General features: G+C 55.1%; 2 protein-coding genes across 2 annotated transcripts in view; both read left to right on the top strand.

Moving 5' to 3' along the window:
• The window catches only part of LOC116463284 (ATP synthase subunit epsilon, mitochondrial), a 25,676-nt gene extending 15,828 nt beyond the window's left edge, over window positions 1-9,848 (top strand). The window contains exon 4 of the transcript XR_009212022.1: window positions 9,766-9,848. The gene's annotated coding sequence lies outside the window, so the exon portion shown is untranslated. The remainder of the gene's footprint in view (window positions 1-9,765) is intronic.
• On the top strand, window positions 8,982-20,508 carry LOC116463283 (cathepsin Z). Its single transcript, XM_032146320.2, has 6 exons — window positions 8,982-9,265; window positions 9,766-9,929; window positions 14,469-14,648; window positions 18,012-18,162; window positions 18,899-19,061; window positions 19,932-20,508. Exons 1-6 carry the CDS (start codon window positions 9,123-9,125, stop codon window positions 20,040-20,042), a joined length of 912 nt encoding a protein of 303 aa, XP_032002211.1. The 5' UTR covers window positions 8,982-9,122; the 3' UTR covers window positions 20,043-20,508.
• Window positions 20,509-20,555: the final 47 nt, after the last annotated feature.

Here is a 20,555-nt window from a genome sequence, read left to right on the forward strand (position 1 = left end):
ACGAGTGTGCCCTTCTCCAGGTGGGGTCACCTTTTTCCTCCATTCCATAAGAGGTGGTCTAGGCTGAAGGTGTAAACTGTTCCAAGAAACCTGGATGTCTGGGGACAGACTGTAGATGGAATAACCGCAGTGAGCTATTACGGGAAGGTGTGACCGGTGGGCAGCCGTGGCCTTCTGTGGCCCAGCTCCTGAAAGGAGCCCTTGTTTGCCACAAACCGCCTTGCTGCAGGGACCACGGGGCTGGGCCCAAGGGGCATTTCTGATCTGCCTGTGTTCATTCTTTGCCATGTGAGCAGGATCCAGGGTGCTGGGGTCCTCCGCCCACCCTCCGCACTGCAGCACATTCCTCTTGGCCATCTTAGTTTGCTTAGGGAGGGGGGAATAGCCAGGTTTCCAGGTGGGTGCTTAAAAGGTTTTTCTGTTAATGGGGCAGTTGGCAAAAAGGAGGAAAAAGAAGCCCTGTTTGCTTTGATTTCTGTATCGCCAGCCATGTTTATTCAGGCCAGGCGAGTGCTGAGCTTTGGATGCTGGGCTGTGAGAGGGTGAGGGGCGGAGTGGCAGCTCCACCACCCAGGGGCCCATCTCCGCCCTAGACCTGAACTTTTGCACCTGAAAAATGAAATAAAAGTCCCCACGTCACAAGTCGGCGTGAGGACTGGGCCTGCCAGGGCTGACCCCTAACGTGGCTGCTGGTGGTTATTGTTCAAGTGGGCTTCGCAGGGTGGGAGGGGCAGATGCGGCTCTCGGTGCAGACAGGCCCATGCATTCCACACCTACAGACAGCACCTACCATGCGGCAGGCTTGACATGGCCGTGGACATGGGGACCTGTCTCAATTTAAGATGTCTGGGCAGAACAGAGTGGCAGGAAAGGCAGCAGGTCTGGAAAGCCGTGCGTCCCGTCTCGGCTCTCTTGTCCTTGTTTCTGAAGGCACCTGCTCCCCAGAGGAAACAGCTCTCCTGTGACTGCCAACTTAGCGCCAGCAGTGAGGTGGGGAATACAGTCTGCCTTGCCCTCGGACTGGTAGAAGCGGGCCCTGTGCAGGACATAGGCAAATAGTGCCCCTGCAGATGCCGGCACGACCCCAAGTTCTGTTTTGCCAGGCTGAAGGTGACCGCCCCCAGTCCCAAACTGCAGGAAGTGATTAACAGTGGCCACTGTGATGAGTGACAAAGTCGTTTTCTGCGCTGCCCTCCCCCCACAAAGGGCTGTGACCAAGGCAGGTTAGCAGTGACTGCATTTAGGTGAGGAGATGAGCAAGCATTGCCCCAGAGGGCAGGAGCTTCCTCCTAGCAAGTGTGGTGAGGACGCCCATGGCCCACAACACTGAGATTCCCAACCAGGACCAGCCCAGCCCTGAGCCTGAAACCCTCTCCTCCAGCGGCCTGCCACAGCAATCCACAGAAGGCTCCGTAGCAGCACGCCTTTTCCTGCATGACACTTGGGTCTATTACAGGAATAGAACCAGGAAGATAAAAAAAAAAACAGTGTCACCCAGAAACCCCGAATCAGCTGCTTCCAGACTTCCCCCAGGAGTTATCCCCCAGGGGTCAGATGGAGCTGCCCCACCCTCCATTTGGCAAATGAAATAGAATTCAGAGAAAAACACAGCACTCAGAGAATTCATTGATTTCATCCGCCCCAGTCTTCCACTTCTGAGTGCGTTGAAGTTCCCTGAATAACTTAGAGAAGATTGTTGAATTATACTGTTTGCGTGTGATTTAGAACCAGAAATTTTTCCAAATGTCTTAGCAAGAAAATGACACCTGAGGGGCCATTATGAGTGACTCAGCGGGTGTAGGCAGGCCGCCAGAGGAGCTGAGCTCCACTTTCTTGTACCCTGTCTCGGTGTGTGTTCTCTTACTGGAAAAGAAAGTTCTAGGAGGATGAGTAACTAACTACAAGAGGAGAGAGACTAGGAGGACATTGCTGGTTTTCGCTGAGCCAAGAGTGTTAATCTTCTTCCCCCACAGCTGAGATGCTCATGGTTCCTGTACCAGGCAGACTCTGGCTGCTCCTCACGCCTGTCCAGCCTCCAAGCCCAGAGGGTGGAAACACCTTGCTGTCTCTCTGGGTGCACTGGTGAGCAGCATGCAGGCTGTGGCATCTCTGATTTACAGGAGAAAACAAATACTCGTGCACACACACACACACACACACACACACCTACCACCACCACCACTTCCCCTGAACTGCGCAAAGATCTAAGAGATGGACACATGAACCTTCTCACTTGCATCTTTCCCGTCTCCCAAAGTTGCAGCTAGTGATAAGCAATGTTCTGTGGCATGAACAGAGATAAGCATAAAATGGGTCAGCACCTGGAGCTGAAATCGAACAAAAATAGGTACTTCTTCAAGCCCAGTGTTTGTCCAAGAAATCTCTGATATGTGAGTTTTGAGGGACCTCAGCAAAGTAGAAAATACGAGCCCTGCCCTCCAGGGACTTAGAGGGTGAAAGCAGCACTAGCCTCCCGCTCTGCCGGTCTTTACCAGTTTGTCTGCTGCCGCCACCGTCTCCCACATGCTCCCTCGTTTAGCCTGCATGACACCACCACCTTCAAGAAGAAACTAAGGCTCAGAGAGGAATTGACATGTTCAAGTCTCAGGATAATGTGGCAGAACCAGAAATGGATTGCAGGTCTTCAGACACCTACATCCAGGGGTACAATTCAAGGGGCCAAGAGGCAGGCTCCAGGAGCCCGGGGTGCTCACATCCCCTGCTCCTCACTCTGTAACTGCATCCTGCAAGTCCTGCTCCCAGGTGGATGTCCTGATGCATCTACTCCCCGTTCTCTCCAGCAGCGTTCCTCATCCATCACCTGTGGCTCTCCCCTCCGGGGCCCTTCCTGTCCCACAGCTGTCTCCACTCACAGCATCCTTCCCACAGCCACCAGAGGGATCTTACAAACAGAAATCAGCTCTCAGCCACTGCCCTCCTGGAAAGCCAGTGGCAACCGGGAGAAAACCCAAACCTCTTAACAAAAGGAAGGTCGATGTGTGCCTTCAGATCTTCCAAAATGCACATGCCCCATGAGACAGGGACGGGAAACCCGCTGGGCAGGGAAATTAGGTGGGGGATGAAGGAGGCCAGCAGAGCCTCTGTCAGATGGCAGAAAGGGGAGGGAAGGGGAGAGGTGGGCTGGCCGTGTGAAGCTGGCCTGAGTGTCCACATGGTCCCTGCAGCTTGGAGGCTGAGCCCAACTGTCCGCAGCCTCCCCACGGGCTTTCCCCAGTGCATCACACACTTACCCAATGCACTCACATTCTCAGGCCTCTGCAGATGCTCTTCCTTCTGCTCAGTCTCCTTCCAGCACCTTCCATGACTCTCATTATTCAACCCAACTCACTGGATACCTAAAAGAAGACCAAACTTCTCCAGAGACCCCGCATCTCTCCTGTTCCCCATTTTAACTGTTTCCAAGCACTTCCTACCTCCTGAGCATTTTACCTTTCCACATATTCCCTTATGCAGAAAACATAAGTCCTTGCAGACAGGGACTCTGTTCACTGCGGAATCCCCGGGGAAGAAAACAGTAGCCTGCACATACTAGGTGCTCAACAAATATTTGCTGACAGCCTAATTTTAGAGGGCAAACAAATTCAATCAGGTAAATAGTCATTGAGTGCCCCTTTGAAAGACTTCCTGGTGAGTTCACAGGTGGGCTGTGTCTGTTACATGCTGTGCTGCACAGGGTGTGTCCCAAAGGTGATGCTGATGAGGCTGCCCTCATCAATGTCAGCCCAAGGAGCCACATCCACTCCCAAGCAAGTGTGTGCCACCAGTCACTGTGCAACTGTCAGAGGCGTTTGAACCAGAGCGACTCCATCTTGAATACAGACTGGGTAAAATAAGGCTGAGACCTCCTGGGCTGCATTCCCCGGAGGTCAGACATTCTACATCACAGGATGAGATAGGAGGTCGGCACAAGGTACAGGTCACCAAGACCTTGCCAATAGGCGCAGTGGCTCAGGCCTGTAATCCCAGCACTTTGGGAGGCTGAGGCGGGTGGATCACCTGAGGTCAGGAGTTCCAGACCAGCCTGGCCAACATGGTGAAACCCCGTCTCTACTAAAAAAAAGCCAAAAAATTAACCGCGCATGGTGGCAGGCGCCTGTAATCCCAGCTACTCGGGAGGCTAAGGCAGGAGAATCACTTGACCCCAGGAGGCACAGGTTGCAGTGAGCCAAGATTGTGCCATTGCCCTCCAGCCTGGGTAACAAGAGCGAAACTCTGTCTCAAAAAACAAAAACAAACAAAAAAGACCTTGCTGATAAAAGGATGTGACAAAGAAGCCAGCCAAAATGCACCAAATCCAAGATGGCGATGAAAGTGAAAGTGACCTCTGGTTGTCCTCACTGCTCATTATATGCTAATTATAATGCATTAGCATGCTAAGAGACCAGCACCGTGACAGTTTACAGATGCCAGCATCAGGAAGTTACCCTGTATGGTCTAAAAAGGGGAGGAACCCTCAGTTCCTGGAATTGCCCACCCCTTTCCGAAAAACTCATGAATAATCCACTCCTTGTTCAGGGTATAATCAAGAAGTAACAGTAAGTATAAATAGCTGAGCATCCCGTGCTGCTGCTCTGCCTGTGGAGTAGCCATTCTTTTATTCCTTTGCTTTCTTAATAAACTTGCTTTCACTTTATGGACTTTCCCTGAATTCCTTCTTGTGCGAGGTCCAAGAACCCTCTCTCGGGATCTGGGTTGGGATCCCCTTTCCCATAACACAACCAGGCCAGGATGTGATGCATGGTGGTGCCTGGGGACAGTGGCATGGTGGATTGCAAACCTGACCCACCCTATCTGAAGGCCTGCACTGCAGAGATATCTGGGTGTTAGCGAGTGCCTCTGACCCATTGACCAAGTGGATCAAGAGGAACTCCTGTAGCTGGTGAGGGAAAAGTTGTGCCCTGCAAAACCAGCCTAGCCTGGCGAGCATTGTCGGCATCCACCCAAACAAATGCCGGTATCCAGGATGTGGCTAAACTCAGGAATGTGGAATAATAGGAAATGTCTGCAGCTTGCTGGGGTGGGAGCCAGACAATATGGCACAAAGGAAGAAGAAAAAGGATTTCGAGGCCATTCCACAGTGGATGAAAACTCATCTGTGTTCTCCTCCAGGTTGGGAAGGTGGGCCAGCCATGGCCTGAGTGCTGATCTTTATCAGAATGAGGAGAAAAATCAGCCTTATTTTTAGAAATGAATAGGCTTTTGTGTCTGTGGCCTTGGATCGTGTGTTTTCCAGGAGAATTCATGGGGTTAAAAAAAAAAAAGGGACTGGATTCGAACCTGCCACCCTCGTGCTGAGCACAGGTCTCCTGACACCTCCAGAGGCTCAGTCTTTTCACCAGTAGAATGGAGTAATAGCATCCGCCTCCCAACCCCCAGCCCCACCTCACAGCGTTGTGCAAAGGATCAAATGCGGCTGCACAGTCCTCTAGAATGTCATTGGCTCAGCCCTCTGCCCTCAAGCACCACTGGGAGCAGGAATGACTCTGTTACCTCCAGGAAGGAAAACCCAGGACAGGTGCCCAGCTTTCCAGGCAAAGTGGTTTCAGGGGAGACGCCTCGCTCTAAATACCTACTCAGTTCTGCCCCAAGCTGGAAGGCGGTGGCACACAGCTGCTTATAAAGAGCTGCTAGAAGCAATGCTTAGGCAAGTAGGGCCGCAGAGGTAGGAAGGTCCAAGTGCCCTGCCCCAAGCCTCCTCGGATCCCAGCCCAGATGAGAAGATGAGTCAGTATCCACAAAACCACCTTGCAGGCACCTGCAGCCAAGTCAGGAGGAAACACCTTTCCGGTTTCCAAGAGTCCCCAAGCTGCTCTGCAGGTGAGTCTGCTTTGAAGAGAGAGACACAGCTCTGGGGCTAAACTCAACCCCCAGCAAGCAGTCCCCAGCAAGAAACGGCTGGGGTGGCCTATCGATCAGGTTCCCAATGTGCTCCCTCCTTTTTTTCCAGTCCCAGACACCTCCTGGCTTTATCTGTGTGCCCTTCAGAGAACTCCTCCGGCTAAACATCCTTCACTAATAGCAGCACTGGAATTTGAGTTTGGGTGGGTTTGTGGCCATCCCCAACCCTGCCCCCACAAGGAACATGTTTAAGATCTTGCATCGAGTTAAGGGAAAAACAAAAACAACAAACAAAAACCCCCAAACCAAAAAAAGACAAAAATCCTATTTAGGATCCTCTGCTGCAGAATTTTAGTAACCCCCAGTATGACACAGCCTGCCAGCTTCTTGGAGCAGTCTGGCAGCCAGACATGCATCCACTTGACTAGGGCCAGGTTCAGAGATGAAGAGCCTTGTCTCTGCATGGTTTGCTGTGTTGGACCCATCAGAAGGGGCTGAAGAGGTAAGTCTCATCAGGCCCCCTTCCTTCCATCTTGGCTTGAAAATGATGATTTCAGACCAGGCACAGTGGCTCACACCTGTAATCCCAGTACTTTGGGAGGCCGAAGCAGCAGATCACGAGGTCAGAAGCTCGAGACCAGTCTGGCCAACATAGTGAAACCCCATCTCTACTAAAAATACAAAAAATTAGCCAGGTGTGGTGGTGTGTGCCTGTAATCCCAGCTACTCGGGAGGCTGAGGCAGGAGAATCGCGTGAACCCAGGAGGCGAAGGTTGCAGTGAGCCGAGATTGCTCCATTGCACTCCAGCCCAGGTGACAGAGCGAGACTCTGTCTCCAAAAAAAAAAAAAAAAAAGAAAGAAAAAAGACAAAGTAAATGATGATTTCAAATGGATGGGCTCCCTCCCTCTCTTCCTGCCCTATTCCATCAGATTCTGATCTTGAATTGCTTCTATGTTAGGGAAACCCAGGGGCCACAAGTTGTCAACTTTGGACGTCCTTTTTGTTACCAGCCTAAAAATATCCTTCCCTTTAACCAACTTTCTATAGGGTAAATCCAGAGAGTCTCCTCTTTGGAACTCCCCAGATAAATTAAGCCTTGCGCCAGCATTTGGGAGCAGGACTGTGAATGTTTATTCCCCTCCCTGACCGTCTCGCCCCTCCTCCTGACCCTTGTTTGTGAGTTTGATTTGCCAGAGGCTCTGGGCTGAAAGCGGGTGATGTACAGGACTTGTGATCGAGCAGGTGTGGTTGCTGTCATCAGACCCAGCTACATAGTTTGCAGGGCCCAGGGCACAGTGAACCTGGAGAGCCTCTTGTTCAGCTCTGCATTACACGTCTGGACTTAGGGCCCCATGTGACTGCAGGGGTCGTGTGCCTGCCTGGCTGGCCCTGCCTGTCATGATATGTTCTGCATGTGCTGGACCTGCTCGGAGAGTCTCAGGGCATCTTCAGAGCACCCCAGCGCTCCCCATGCTACAGGAAAGAAAAGCTTACGCCTTGGGTGCTTTTCACCCAGATTCAGGGACTAGGGCCCAGGACATCACAGCTCAGGCATCAGAGGCCAAGTACAAGGGCCCTCCCCTCTCCAGGCTCGTTTCTCATGCTGTCGAATGTGCTGTTGGACTTCATAGCACCTGGATCATAACAGTCTGTGGGTACTTGGAGGGAGGGGGCACGATATATCTTACTGCACAGTTTTGTGAGTTCTTAGCTTTTTCTTTAGAAGAGGCCAAAAACCCGCCGCTTTGGTAGATGCCACCTGATGACCTGGCAAGGGCAGCTGTGTCTGGGTTTCTTCCTCACAAGGACCCAGCTCCTGTAGTCAGGGAGGCCAGAGAGTGGACGTGGGAGGAAGAAAGCCCCCATTGGCAATTGTCTTTCCACTCCCTTTATGCCCAGAGGTCGGGAGGCCTGACTCCCACCCCCACCGCCAGGTCAAGCTTGGGGACTTCTCCCAGGACGGCCACCCCACCCCGCCTTCTGATGACTGATGGACACTAATGGTTTCCATGAGCGACTTGCCAAACAAATAAGAGACACATCAGTAGATAGAGCCCCGGGTCCACACTTTGCCTCAGTGACCGCTTTTTGGGGAACAAGGACTGAAACTTCTGGGCTGATGAAGCAGATCTCCAGCCTTGCTCTCCACTCAGTCAGTCATGCGGGGATTCCATGGCCACCTCAGCGCTTCCGGGAATGGTCATGGAAGCTTCTGGAAGTCAGGAGGCAGCCACTGTGACTTCCCCTTGCCCACGTGGCACCCTTGGAATGTGGTGCCACTGAGTATGGAGAGAGTCGGGCAAGCTCATCTGTGGGCCCTGTGCCAAGGGCCCCCAGCAAGGGCCTGTCAAGCCCGAGCCCAGAACGCCAGGCCCTGTTCTTACCAGAGAAGGCCATGGTGTGGGCCCAAGGGCCATGACAAACACTCAGAGGGGCCGCAGGGAGCGAGAAGCCCTCCTCCAGTTACAAAACCACGTCCTGGGGGGCCACTTCTGCTTTTGGTTCCTCATTTGACTAAGAGTTTCGTTAGCAGAAAACCTTTTCAAGGCATCTTTGGAAGTCACATTGTAGAACTCCTGATGTGTGCGCCAAGTGGAATTTTCCTTTGGGGCATTTTCTAGAAGGATCCCTCCTTCCTTCTCTGCAAAAGGGAACCGTCCCTCCGAAAGGGCCTGGGCCTTTGGGGAAAGGGGTTTAGAAAGCCAGGCGCGGGCACCCTTCTTTGGGGGCGGTGGCCACATCCCAGGATGCCTTCCTAGGGGAGGCCTGGGCCCAGATGTGAGGCTGGGGGCCTCTCCCCAGGGCTCAGGGCCCCAGGAATGCAGGGCCAAGGGGGCCCATGAGCCTGCGGCCCCCCACCCCGAAGCCAGGAACCCCGGCAAATGCGTCCAGCTGGACAGTCCCGCGCTCAGGGCGGGGGCCGGCGGCGGGGTCAGGCTTGGGGTCTGCCCGGCGACCTCGCGCCTGGCCCGCGAGTTCAGGCGCCCCGGAGGCAGGGAGGGAGCGGGGCGCGGAGCCGGGCGGGGAGGGCAGGGGTCACCGGGCGGGGCAGGAGCCGCAATGGGACAGCCCCGCCCCGGGGGAGTGTCCCGGCCTGGCCGCCGCAGTCTTAAGGGCCGGGCGGGGCAGGGGCCCAAAGTGCGGGGTCGGCCGGGTGCTGGGCCGAGGCCGAGGCCGGGGCGGGATCCAGAGCGGGAGCCGGCGCGGGATCTGGGACTCGGAGCGGGATCCGGAGCGGGACCCAGGAGCCGGCGCGGGGCCATGGCGAGGCGCGGGCCAGGGTGGCGGCCGCTTCTGCTGCTCGTGCTGCTGGCGGGCGCGGCGCAGGGCGGCCTCTACTTCCGCCCGGGACAAACCTGCTACCGGCCTCTGCAGGGGGTCGGGCTGGCTCCGCTGGGGCGCAGGTGGGCACCGGCGGGGAGGCAGCCCTGGGGGGACGGGAGGCCCATCGCCCCGGCCAGGCGCGCGCTCTGCCTCCTGGGGGCCCTGCCTCGCCAACAGGCCTTGGAAGGTCAGATCCAGCCGCTTCGTTTTGGGGGTCGCTCCTTCTCTTCCACATCCAGGGTGAGCCCTGATGTTTGTGGGGTTGGACAAGCCCCACCTGGCCAGAAAGCCAGGCCAGCCCCACCTCCTCGGCCTCTGGGGGTGGCCCTTACGGCGCGGCATGGCTGGGAGAGCACCCCGGTTCCCTCCTTTCGTGGGTGCCCTGCCTCCTTCACATTCTGAGAGCGCTGGAGCCTCCTAGTGTGAGGTGGGCCCACACCTGGCTCACCTCTGGTGATTGTGGCCCCACTCCCATGCCCTCAGGTGTTGGGAAGGGCGGGAGGGCCCTACCGAGGGCTTCCTGGGCCCATGGCCCCCGGGAGCCCCAGCACCGATCTGGGTGGGGATGATCTCTTCTCAGCACATACCCCCGGCCTCATGAGTACCTGTCCCCAGCGGATCTGCCCAAGAGCTGGGACTGGCGCAATGTGGATGGTGTCAACTATGCCAGCATCACCCGGAACCAGCACATCCCCCAATACTGCGGCTCCTGCTGGGCCCACGCCAGTACCAGCGCTATGGCGGGTGAGTGGCCGCCCTTTGACTGTGGGCCAGGAAAGCCCATCCCGGCTGCGTCTTTATAGGCCCAGGCAGCTCAGCCCGCGGTTCCAGGGGCCTGTGATTCAAGGCCAGGTCAGCCTGGGCTGGGGTGCTAAGGCCGAGGAGTGCGGGCCTTTGCCCTCTGCTGAGGTGACCCAAGCTGGGGCTTTTGGGTGATAGGCAGGACTAGGACTGAATCCCAGTGACAAGTGCCCTCTCTCCCCCAAAGCTTGTGACCTCAGCCATTGGGATAGAAACAGAAATGCAAAATCACTGAGTCCCCAGGCTGTATTTGAGGATACAGAAGTAAACTGCTTCTCAGCACAGATGAAAGCCTGTCCTGGCCTTGGAATATTGGGTGAGGCTAGTTGGCTACAGCCCATGGCCTAACCTGGTCACTACCTCCAGCCTGGTGGGTTTCTATCTCAGGCTTTTGGCCGGAGTAGGGTAGGAAGGCTCTCAGCAAAGACAAAGGGGAAGTTGAGGCCCTCCCTATCAACAAGGCTGCTGCGCCCTGCTTTGGGAGAGAAGGCGGGAGAAGGGACAGCTGCAAACCAGCCCCAGGCCCACCCCACAGCGTTTGGAAGGGACTCTGCTATCCCCTCTCCAGTCACAGCACAGGGTGCAGGAGCCTGGATTTCCCCTGGAGATGGGACTTGCGTGGCCTGGGAGTTTGGCCCATGAGCACTGTGGTGCTGTTGCCTCTTCTCTGGCCTTGGTCCTCATGGGTCAGGGCTGCTGAACACCCATGTGAAAAGGATAGACTACAGTGTGGCTGCCGCTGTGGGCCAAAGCTGGGGGACACGCGTTTGTGTGTGTTCCATCTCACTGACGCCTCCTCAATGCCATGATTGCTTTCAGTTTGCAGATGAGGAAACACGCTTTTTGCAGAGAGATGGGGAGGCTTGAGCAGAGTGTGAGTGACAGCTGAGATTTGAGCCCGGAAGCCTGGGCTTTGTGCCAGGATGTCTGATGGGCTCAGTCTTGTGAATGAGGGGTTCTCGCTCTGGGGGTAGGTCTGGACCCCAGAGCCAGCCAGCTGAAGCTGTGGCGTCTGTGGCGTCTCCCCCGGGGGCTGGAACACACTTCTGACCGTTCAAAGGTCCCTTTGATGTGGATGGAGCTGGAAGGTCTGGGAGACCTTGGCGGGCTACAGCGTGTGGGTGGGGCTAGAGGCAGAGGACTGGGCAGAGTCTAGGGGAAGTGTCCAGGCCTGGCACCCGCTGAGGAAGTGAAAGAGCCTTTGAGGGTGGGGTGAGGGTGAGGGGAGGATAGAAAGGTCACCAGGTGCCTGTGGGAAGCCTTGAACTCTGAGAGGGAGTCAGGTGACAAGATGTGCGTCTGTGAAGGACTGTGGGTAGGAAGGAGATGGCTTTCAGATGGGTGCGGGACCTCCTTCTCAGCATACCTAGGCCCAGGCCCTCGCTTCCTCTTTCACTGAGGAATAGAAGGGGACTTCCATGGGGCCCTGGCCATCTACCAGCCAAGGCAGCAGGTCCTCCATTTGTCTTCCCTCCTCTTCCCCAGGATCAAACGTCTTGTCCCCTCACTGAGCTCGTCCCTTCCCACTCAGGGAAGCTCTCCCACCTGGAAAAAAGGAACACAAAGCCCCCGGCCCCACCCCGCCCCAATTCTGGGCTCCCTGGGGAAGTATCTGGAGTCCCTCCACTTCCTCTTCTCTACCCTTGAACCCACTCCAGCCTCAGTCCCACCTCTGCCACTCCACCGGCACTGTTCTTTCCACTGCCACCCAGGGCCCACCGTGAAGCATTCTCCTGATCACGTCTCCCCAGGATGCTTCCCTCTCCTGCACCACACTGCCCGCCTCCACCTCCCTGGCCACTCCTTCCCCTCTCCCCAGCTGTCTCCTCAGAGTTCTGAGTGTCAGCTTCCCCAGGACCAACCCTTCACCTGAACTCACCTTGACATCCGCCTGCCCACTCGCCCGCTGGCCCGGTCACATGACGCCTCCACCCTCAGACCTTCAGGTCTGGATGGCTCCTTCCACCACTGTCACCCAACAGCCCATTTCTTCCCCAGTCCTCCCTGGCTGTCCTTCCGGCTATGCAGGCAAAAGCCTGGACTGGTACCCGACTCCTCTGTTTTCTGTCCCTCATATAATCTACCCACAAGTCTTGTCGGTTCTACCTTTGAAGCAGATGCAGAAATCACGCACCGCCCACCGCCTCCTCCAGGTCTAAGCCACACCACCCCACTGCCGACTGCCCTCACTGGTCTCCTGGCCTCTGCCCCTGCGGCCACAGTGAGCCTGTGAAAACCCATCAGATCATGTTCTTTGGCTTGAAACCCTCTCAGGATTCCACTCAGATAAAAGACAGAACCCTCTGGCCTTCACCAGCCTTCACCATCGGGCTCCCTCCTAGTCCCCCCTTGCTCCCGTGCTCCTGCCCAGGGTGGAGTGGGGAGGTAGCTTCTCCCACCAGGCACCCCCTCTCTCCCTGAGGTCCCATGGCTCCCTCCCTCCCGTGGATGTCACCTCAGCGGGGTCTTCCTCAGCCACCCTATGCATATGACACCCCACTTCCCAAATTATCTCCCCGTTTTATTTTTCTTCATGGTGCTGTATACTTTGCACAGTTACAGATGCTCCTTGACTTAACAGTGGGGTCATGTCCCGACAACCCCATCTTAAGTTGAAAACACCGTGAGTGGAAAATGTGTTTGACACACCCAACCTCCTGCACACCCTGGCTTGGTTTTGTCTGCGTTAAACGTATTCAGGACACTTGTGTTAGCCCACAGTTGGGTGTGAGTAATAAGCCCGTTTCCAGATGGGGCTGGTGGGATGAAGGATTGAGTTTGGCTGTGGGAGAAGCTCGTGCACACCTCAGTGAGCTGGTTAGGCCGGGTCCAGATGCTTCAGGCAGGCGTAGACGGAGAGGCCAGAACCGAAACTGCTCATCCATCTGAGCTCTGCCTCTGGGCCAGGACTGCTGTCGCCGGGTTGGGTTGGGCATAGAAGGATAGGGCTCGGGGCAGGCCATGGGATGCCCTGCACTGCCAAGTGGAACTCCAGAAGCCCAGGCAGGAGGTGCTTCCAGAAGGATGGAGCGACTGCTGTGCTGACTGCTGCTGGAGAGTGGTCAGCTCGGATGACAGTGGAGAAGTGACCTTTAGCAAGAGAGAAAGGGCTGAAGAGGAGCGGGGCAGTAGGGGTCGGGGCACTGTCTCAAACCATTGAGTAAAGCAGAAAACCGTGATAGTGAGTGGGAGGGGCCGGGGCTTACTCTGTGTTGTGCGAAAGGCAAGTCTGGGGTACGTAGATCTGCTTAGAGGGGGCATGGCTGACAAGGGAGCGGGGAGAAGAAAAGCTGGAGGGAACCAAGTCCTTGGGAGGAAACAGGATGGAACCTAGGGTGGGTCAGTCAGGTGGGAGGGGACAAACCAGCCACCGGCTGCTCCAGGAAGAGTGTTTGGGGTGCAAAGCATGGGCAGGCTGGGTGGCGGCAGGATGGAGGTCTGCTTTGGGACCCTACAGAGTGATGTGCAAAGCAAAGTCACCAGGGCAGGGCCAGTTCCAGAAGGCCCCTGGCTGGGCGACCCGGAGGAGGCCAGGTGGAGAAGCGGACTGTGGGGCAGTGTGGGAGAGTCTGAAAGGTGACAGGAGATGGAGGGGATGTGCAGGCCCAGAGGGGGCTGCCAACGGGCAGAGGGACCCCCTGCTCATTGTGCCCCGGGGGAGGGACAGGTGAGGCTGCAGGAAGAGTTCTGACTTGAAGGTGGGGTCAGGAGATGAGGCCTGAGGCAGGTGCAGGGGTGTGTGGCTGTGAAGTCATTGTCCTGGGAGGGCAGAGTGTGAGATGACCCTGGGTTTCCTTCTAGGATCTGTTTTATTGCATTTATGCATGAGAAGGGAAGCAGGTTCCTCGGTGACCACCCTCAGCTGTCCCTGGCTGCACCTTGGGATTTAGAGCCCAGGCACCTGGGCAGGGAGGGCATGGTCAGCCAGCCACTGGGAGCCCTCTGCATCCCCCAGTGCCTTCGGGGCTGGGTCCCTGCTGGCCTTCCCCAGCCCTCGGGACCCCATTTGGCCCCTCACTGGGGCTCATGTGGCTCCCTGGGCTATACTTGTTCACAGAGCTGACACCTTGGCCCCCTGTCCACGAGGGCAGCCTGGCTGGCTTTGGGGTGTGGCACACTTGGTATAGGTGGCTGAGTCTCTGTCCACCCAGCCCTTCATTCAGCAGGTACTTCTCAGGTGTCTGCAGGGCCAGATGCTGGTGACTGCCTGGCCCTGGCCCTGCTTTCATGGCATTTGTAGTAGGAAGTGTGGCAGACAGGACAGTGCCCAAAGAAGGCCAGGGAAGGCCTCTCTGCAGAGCGATGGCTGAGCGGAGACCTCCATGAAGAGGTCAGCAGGGAGAGGGAGACACAGGCAGCTGGGCAGAGCTGAAGGCAGGCCAGGCTGGGCAGCGCCTGCATCCCGCCCAAGGCGTCCAGGTCCATTTGGGGAAGTGGGTGGAGGGTGGGTGAGTGCTGACCGGCGGGTGCTGACTGTTGCAGATCGGATCAACATCAAGAGGAAGGGAGCGTGGCCCTCCACCCTCCTATCCGTGCAGAATGTCATCGACTGTGGTAACGCTGGCTCCTGTGAAGGGGGTAATGACATGTCCGTGTGGGACTATGCCCACCGGCACGGCATCCCCGACGAGACCTGCAACAACTACCAGGCCAAGGACCAGGGTAGGTTGCTGCCCGCGCCCCCACTCCACCCTCCCGCCCTCCACTCCCTCTTCCACGGGCACTCGTGGCTGAGGACCCAGCCTGACCCTGTGCTCCTCACATTGGCTGATGGCTGGGGAGCTGCGGGAGGGCAGAGGTTGCAGCCCCCAGGGGCGCTGGTGCTCTTGACCATGAGGGGTAGTGTTCCCAGCACTGGCTCCAGCCTCTCCCTGCAGAAGCCCCCTCTGCTACCTTGCACCCACTTGGGCTGGGGATCAGAAAACTGGACCCCGTAGTCCCTGTTGAGAAGCCCAGCGAAAAAGCCTGCTGCAGGAGTGGTCTGAAGAGCATCCCTGGCCACGTGCGGTGGCTTGCACCTGTAATCTCAGCACTTTGGGAGGCCAAGACAGGCAGATCACTGGAGGTCAGGAGTTCAAGATCAGCCTGGCCAACACGGTGAAATCCCGTCCCTACCAAAAGCACAAAAATTAGCCAGGTGTGGTGGTGCACGCCTGTAATCCCAGCTACTCGGGCGGCTGAGGCAGGAGCATTGCTTGACCTGGGAGGCAGAGGCTGCAGTGAGCCAATATCACGCCACTGTACTCTAGCCTGGGTGACAGAGCAAGACTATGTCTCAAAAAACAAAGAAACAAACAAAAAACAGCCCTGTCCCCGTGTCTCCAGCCTCGTGGAAGAGTGTCTTGCTCCTGCGCCCCTTTGGCTGGGCCTGAATGTGGTGTTTGGGTTCTAACATGCTGGCATTTTGGGCCTTTGTAGGGGAGAGGTGTAGGGGGCCTTGTGGAGGAAGAGTTCATTTTCCAGGAGCTTTGGTGGAGAGCAGGTGGGGAGGTGCTGCCCCAAACTGGAAGCAGCCATTGGCTTGGTTCCTGTTCTGGTGACCCAGGGCCCAGGTCCCCCACATTCAGGTGCGGCTGCGGTGAAGGGGGTACTGTATGGATGAGCAGACCCAAGCTAGCCTGGAATCCCTAGAGCTGGCACATTCCTTTCAGGCTGCTCCCATTGGAAACAGAAGGAAAGAAAAGTCCAGACCCTAATCCCATAATTGGTAGGTTTTGCTTGTTTGTTTGTTTTTGAGACGGAGTTTCACTCTTGTTGCCCAGGCTGGAGTGCAATGGCACAATCTCTGCTCACGGCAACCTCCGCCTCCCGGGTTTGAGTGATTCTCCTGCCTCAGCCTCCCGAGTAGCTGGGATTACAGGCATGCGCCACCACACCCAGCTAATTTTGAATTTTTTAGAAGAGACGGGGTTTCTCCATGTTGGTCAGGCTGGTCTTAAACTCCCAACCTCAAGTGATCCACCCGCCCTGGCCTCCCAAAGTGGTGGGATTACAGGCATGAGCCACCGCGCCCGGCCATAACTGGTAGTTTTAAGCCACCTGACCCAGATCTCCCTCACAGCCAGAGCAGAGAGCTGAGAAAGCCCAGCAGCCGCTCGCTTTGCTGTCTCCATCCCTGCCCCAGGCTATATAAGCTGGCCCCAGCGCCCTGTGCACTCTGAAGTGGCAGAAGGTCCTCTGGGCACCACCCTCTGCCAACGGGGCTCCCTTGCCTTGCCTCTCAAACCTTATTGTTCAGCCAGAAAGAATTCTCCTGGACTGGCTGAGTCCTTCGAGAAGGGGGACAGATGAAGGCGCAGAGGGAAGGGCTGTCAGATGGCTCTGGAAGCAGGAAGTGCGGGTATCAGGTGGTCTCCAGGGCCACGACCACCCCACTGCACGCCAAACTGCTCTTGCCCAGCCAAGGCCAGGCCCCTCCAACCCACCCAGCCTGACAGGAGCAGATGGAGCTCATCAGAAACCTGATTGTGTGACTGGTGACTGCGGTGGCTCACACGTGTAATGCCAGCACTTTGGGAGGCTGAGGCGGGTGGATCACTTGAGACCAGGAGTTCGAGACCAGCCTGGCCAACATGGTGAAACCCTGTCCCTACTAAAAATACAAAAAACAGCCAAACATGGTGGCATGCGCCTGTCATCCCAGCTACTCAGGAGGCTGAGGCAGGAGAATCACTTGAACCCAGGAGGCAGAGGTTGCAGTGAGCCAGGATGATACCACTGAACTCCAGCCTGGGTGACAGAGTGAGACTGTCTCCAAAAAAAAGAAAAGAATAAAAAAACCTGATTGTGATAGTCTTGTCTTTGTAGTGTTAGCAAAAGTGTGGCCACAAATCCACCATTTTCCCGTAGTACTGGGCACTGGGCACTTGGTGTGCAAGGAACAAATTGAACCAGTGTCTGAGCCTCAAGGTGCTCATGTTCCTGGGGGGGAATCCGGACAGATGTGTAACTATGACAGACAGGTCGCGCCAAAGCAGTGAATGGCAGGCCGAGGGCCACCATGTGGATGGAGTGAAAAGTGGGAACACAGCGACTCTGAGCCTTGCAAAACCAAGAGCTGTACTTTTTCTTCTTTTTTAAATTAATTTTTAAATTTTTTTTTCTGTAGAGATGAGGTCTCACTGTTGTCCAGGCTGGTCTCAGACTCCTGGCGTCAAGCCATCCTCCTGCCTTGGCCTCCCAAAGTGCTGGGATTACAGGTGTGAGCCACCATGCCTGTCCTCTTTCTTTTTTTTCCTTTTTTTTTTTGAGATGGAGTCTCACTCTTGTCGCCCAGGCTGGAGTGCAGTGGTGCGATCCCGACTCACTGCAACCTCTGCCTCCCAGGTTCAAGCGATTCTCCTGCCTCAGGCTCCTGAGTGGCTAGGATGACAGGCATCCGCCACCACACCCAGCTAATTTTTGTACTTTCAGTAGAGACGGGATTTCACCATGTTGGCCAGGCTGGTCTCAAACTCCTGACCTCAGGTGATCCACCCACCTAGGCCTCCCAAAGTGCTGGGATTACAGGTGCCTGGCCCTCTTTATTTTTTAAGCCTAATTCTTGATAACCTCTTAAGTCAACCAGAATTTATTTTTTGGTCCCCTCAGCGTGGGCGCAGAAGAAAATGCTTTTTTGTGGTTGTTACCCAATGTTTTGGCCTATTTATTCACCAGCCAGCAATAGAGACATTTTATTAAGTGCTAATCATTTGACTATGCTCCATTTTCAGCTAGAAAGTATTGTGGAAAGGTCCTTCTTCTCCAGCCATTAGAGGGAAAAAGGCGAACTCCTGGGTGCCTACTATGTGCTAATTAATGTCTGTCTCTTTTCTTCTCTGCCAAGGCCTGGGGAAGGGCTTTTCATAACTCCCTGGCAGCTGAAAGAAGAGCGTCATTAAGCAGCACCTAATAGCAAGATGATTTCGTTCTTAGCCACTGAGTGGTAGGCTGCATGATGCGAGTGGAGAGTGGGCTTGGCGGGCTTCTTTGTCAGTGGGCTGATGAGGAGACGGCCTCATGCTGACTTTTCTTGCTCTCCCCCAGAGTGTGACAAGTTTAACCAATGTGGGACATGCAATGAATTCAAAGAGTGCCACGCCATCCGGAACTACACCCTCTGGAGAGTGGGAGACTACGGCTCCCTCTCTGGGAGGGAGAAGATGATGGCAGAAATCTACGCAAATGGTCCCATCAGGTGAGGAGCGGTCCCGCGGGTGAGGAGAGATCTGCGGTGACAGCGCCAGTGTGGGCTCATGTAGGTGCTCATGTAGGTGTCTCCATCCTTGGCCACTTTCCTTCTGGCCGGTTGTATTCAGTAGGCTGGAGACAGCCACATCATTTCCCCTCTAAGAACTTCAGTTTTCTCAGTTAACACTGAGCTGACAGCAAGTCTGCCCTTATGGATGGTTGTGCGGAACGCGGATGAGACGCTCCCCCAAGCTGTACTGAGGGGGCAGTTTCAGCAGGGAAGACACTATGTGAATAACAACAGAAGTTTATCCAGAACTGTCAGATACACACTATCTGAGTCGGGTTTACACTTTTTTGCCATATCAGATTTTTCTTTTTTTTTTGAAACAGTCTCACTCTGTCACCCAGGCTGGAGTGCAGTGGTATGATCTTGGCTCACTGTAGCCTTGACTGCCCAGGCTCAAGCGATCCTCCTGCCTCAGCCCCCTCCACCGAGTAGCTGTGACTACTGGCGCACACCACCACACCCAGCTAATTTTTGTATTTTCTGTAGAGGTGGGGTTTCGCCATCTTGCCCAGGCTGGTCTTGAACTCCTAAACTCAAGCGATCCACCTGCCTCGGCCTCCCAAAGTGCTGGAATTACAGGCGTGAGCCACTGCGCCCGACCATATCAGATTATTTCTAATGACGGTAAATTCTCTCAATTTAAATTGGTAATTCTTTAACTGCTTGCTCTCAGCTGTGGAATAATGGCAACAGAAAGATTGGCTAACTACACCGGAGGCATCTATGCCGAATACCAGGACACCACCTATATAAACCATGTCGTTTCTGTGGCTGGGTGGGGCATCGGCGATGGGACTGAGTACTGGATTGTCCGGAATTCATGGGGTGAACCATGGGTAAGATGTTTTCATTTTCTTAAGGTCATTCCTAGAAAAAAACGTCCTGGTACTCCTCTTGAATGGTTCTGTTGACTTTTAGCTAAAATCTGGGGCCTCGACAGAGGGTTCCTCGCTCCAGCTGTCTCAGCCACTGCGCGAGTGGCTTTTGGGGCCAGACCCTTCTCTGTCACGCGCGGCTGCCGCCACTCTGTGCACTTCAGGTGTTCAGCAGCATCCCTGGCCCCTCCACCCACTAGGTGACTCCCCGCAATCCCAGCGTGACCAAAACTGTCTCCAGATGGTGCCTGGTGCCCTGGGGAAGTCCCTGTGAGCACTGCCGGAGAGGAGCTCTGCCACCCTCTTCCTTTACAACCAGCTTATTCTTCTTCCTATCATGGTTTTTGGGCTCCCCTAAAATACTGTGTAGATTTTTCAAAAATACTTGAGTTGGGCCAAAAATCCAGGAGTGATAAATTAACTGCCAGACCTAGTCTTAGCCATTAATAATTTAAGACACAGACATTAAGAAATGGGGGGAAAGTGGTTCATGTGCAGGTGATGAAATGTCGTATTTTTTACTAGGTGACTACTAATGGGGGTAGTAGTAGGTGGAGGAGTCAACAGTCTAGAGTCAACATGTTTTGTTAGATGAATTCACTTTTGGCATAGAGGGCCCTCATGTTAAACGTTAACCAAGTGAAATATTTCACAAAAGGTATTTCAGAACAGGGGTCATGGGAAAGCTGAGGGGCAGCTGAGGGGGTTGTCTGGATCGCCCAAGGCTGGCCTGAGAGATGGAGGCAGAAAGCAGGGGGCAGGGTGCTGAGAGCAGCAAGGGGAGCGGGAGACGGCTGCAGATGGACTGACGTGTTATCCCACTTCTCACAGGGCGAGAGAGGCTGGCTGAGGATCGTGACCAGCACCTATAAGGACGGGAAGGGCGCCAGATACAACCTTGCCATCGAGGAGCATTGTACATTTGGGGACCCCATCGTTTAAGGCCATGTCACTAGAAGAGCAGTTTAAGAAAAGGCATGGTGAGCCACGACCAGAGGGGATCCTATGGTTATGTGCGCCAGGCTGTCTGGCAGGAACGGGGGTGGCTATCAATATTGGATGGCGAGGACAACGTGGTACTGGCTGAGAATGTTCCTGAGAGTTGAAAATGGGATGACTTATAACACTTGCACAGGATGGCTCTGCCTCACAATGACTGCAGTCAACCACCTGGTGAAGAAGTGATCTGTGACACAGGAAACGATGAGACCTCACTTTTCTTCAGTACAGGCCTTGATATTTTCTATTTGGCAACTGTGGGCAATAATATGGCATTTAAGAGGTGAAACAGTTCAGACTTATCACCATTCTTATGTCACTTTAGAATCAAGGGTGGGGGAGGGAGGGAGGGAGATGGCAGTTTCAAATCGCCCAAGTGATGAATAAAGTATCTGGCTCCACACAAGACTGAGGCTGACCGTGCCTTATTCACACACAAAAACAATGTCACATCAG

The sequence above is a fragment of the Hylobates moloch genome, unplaced genomic scaffold (genome assembly GCF_009828535.3).
Source record: "Hylobates moloch isolate HMO894 unplaced genomic scaffold, HMol_V3 SCAFFOLD_32, whole genome shotgun sequence".
In the NCBI taxonomy this organism is placed as follows: Eukaryota; Metazoa; Chordata; class Mammalia; order Primates; family Hylobatidae; genus Hylobates; species Hylobates moloch.

Excerpts from the sequence above, each read along its gene's own strand:
- LOC116463283 (XM_032146320.2), top strand. The coding sequence starts at position 9,123 with ATGGCGAGGCGCGGGCCAGGGTGGCGGCCGCTTCTGCTGCTCGTGCTG. Across the intron at positions 18,163-18,898 it reads TACGCAAATGGTCCCATCAG|CTGTGGAATAATGGCAACAG; the intron begins GTGAGGAGCGGT and ends GCTTGCTCTCAG. Across the intron at positions 19,062-19,931 it reads ATTCATGGGGTGAACCATGG|GGCGAGAGAGGCTGGCTGAG; the intron begins GTAAGATGTTTT and ends CACTTCTCACAG.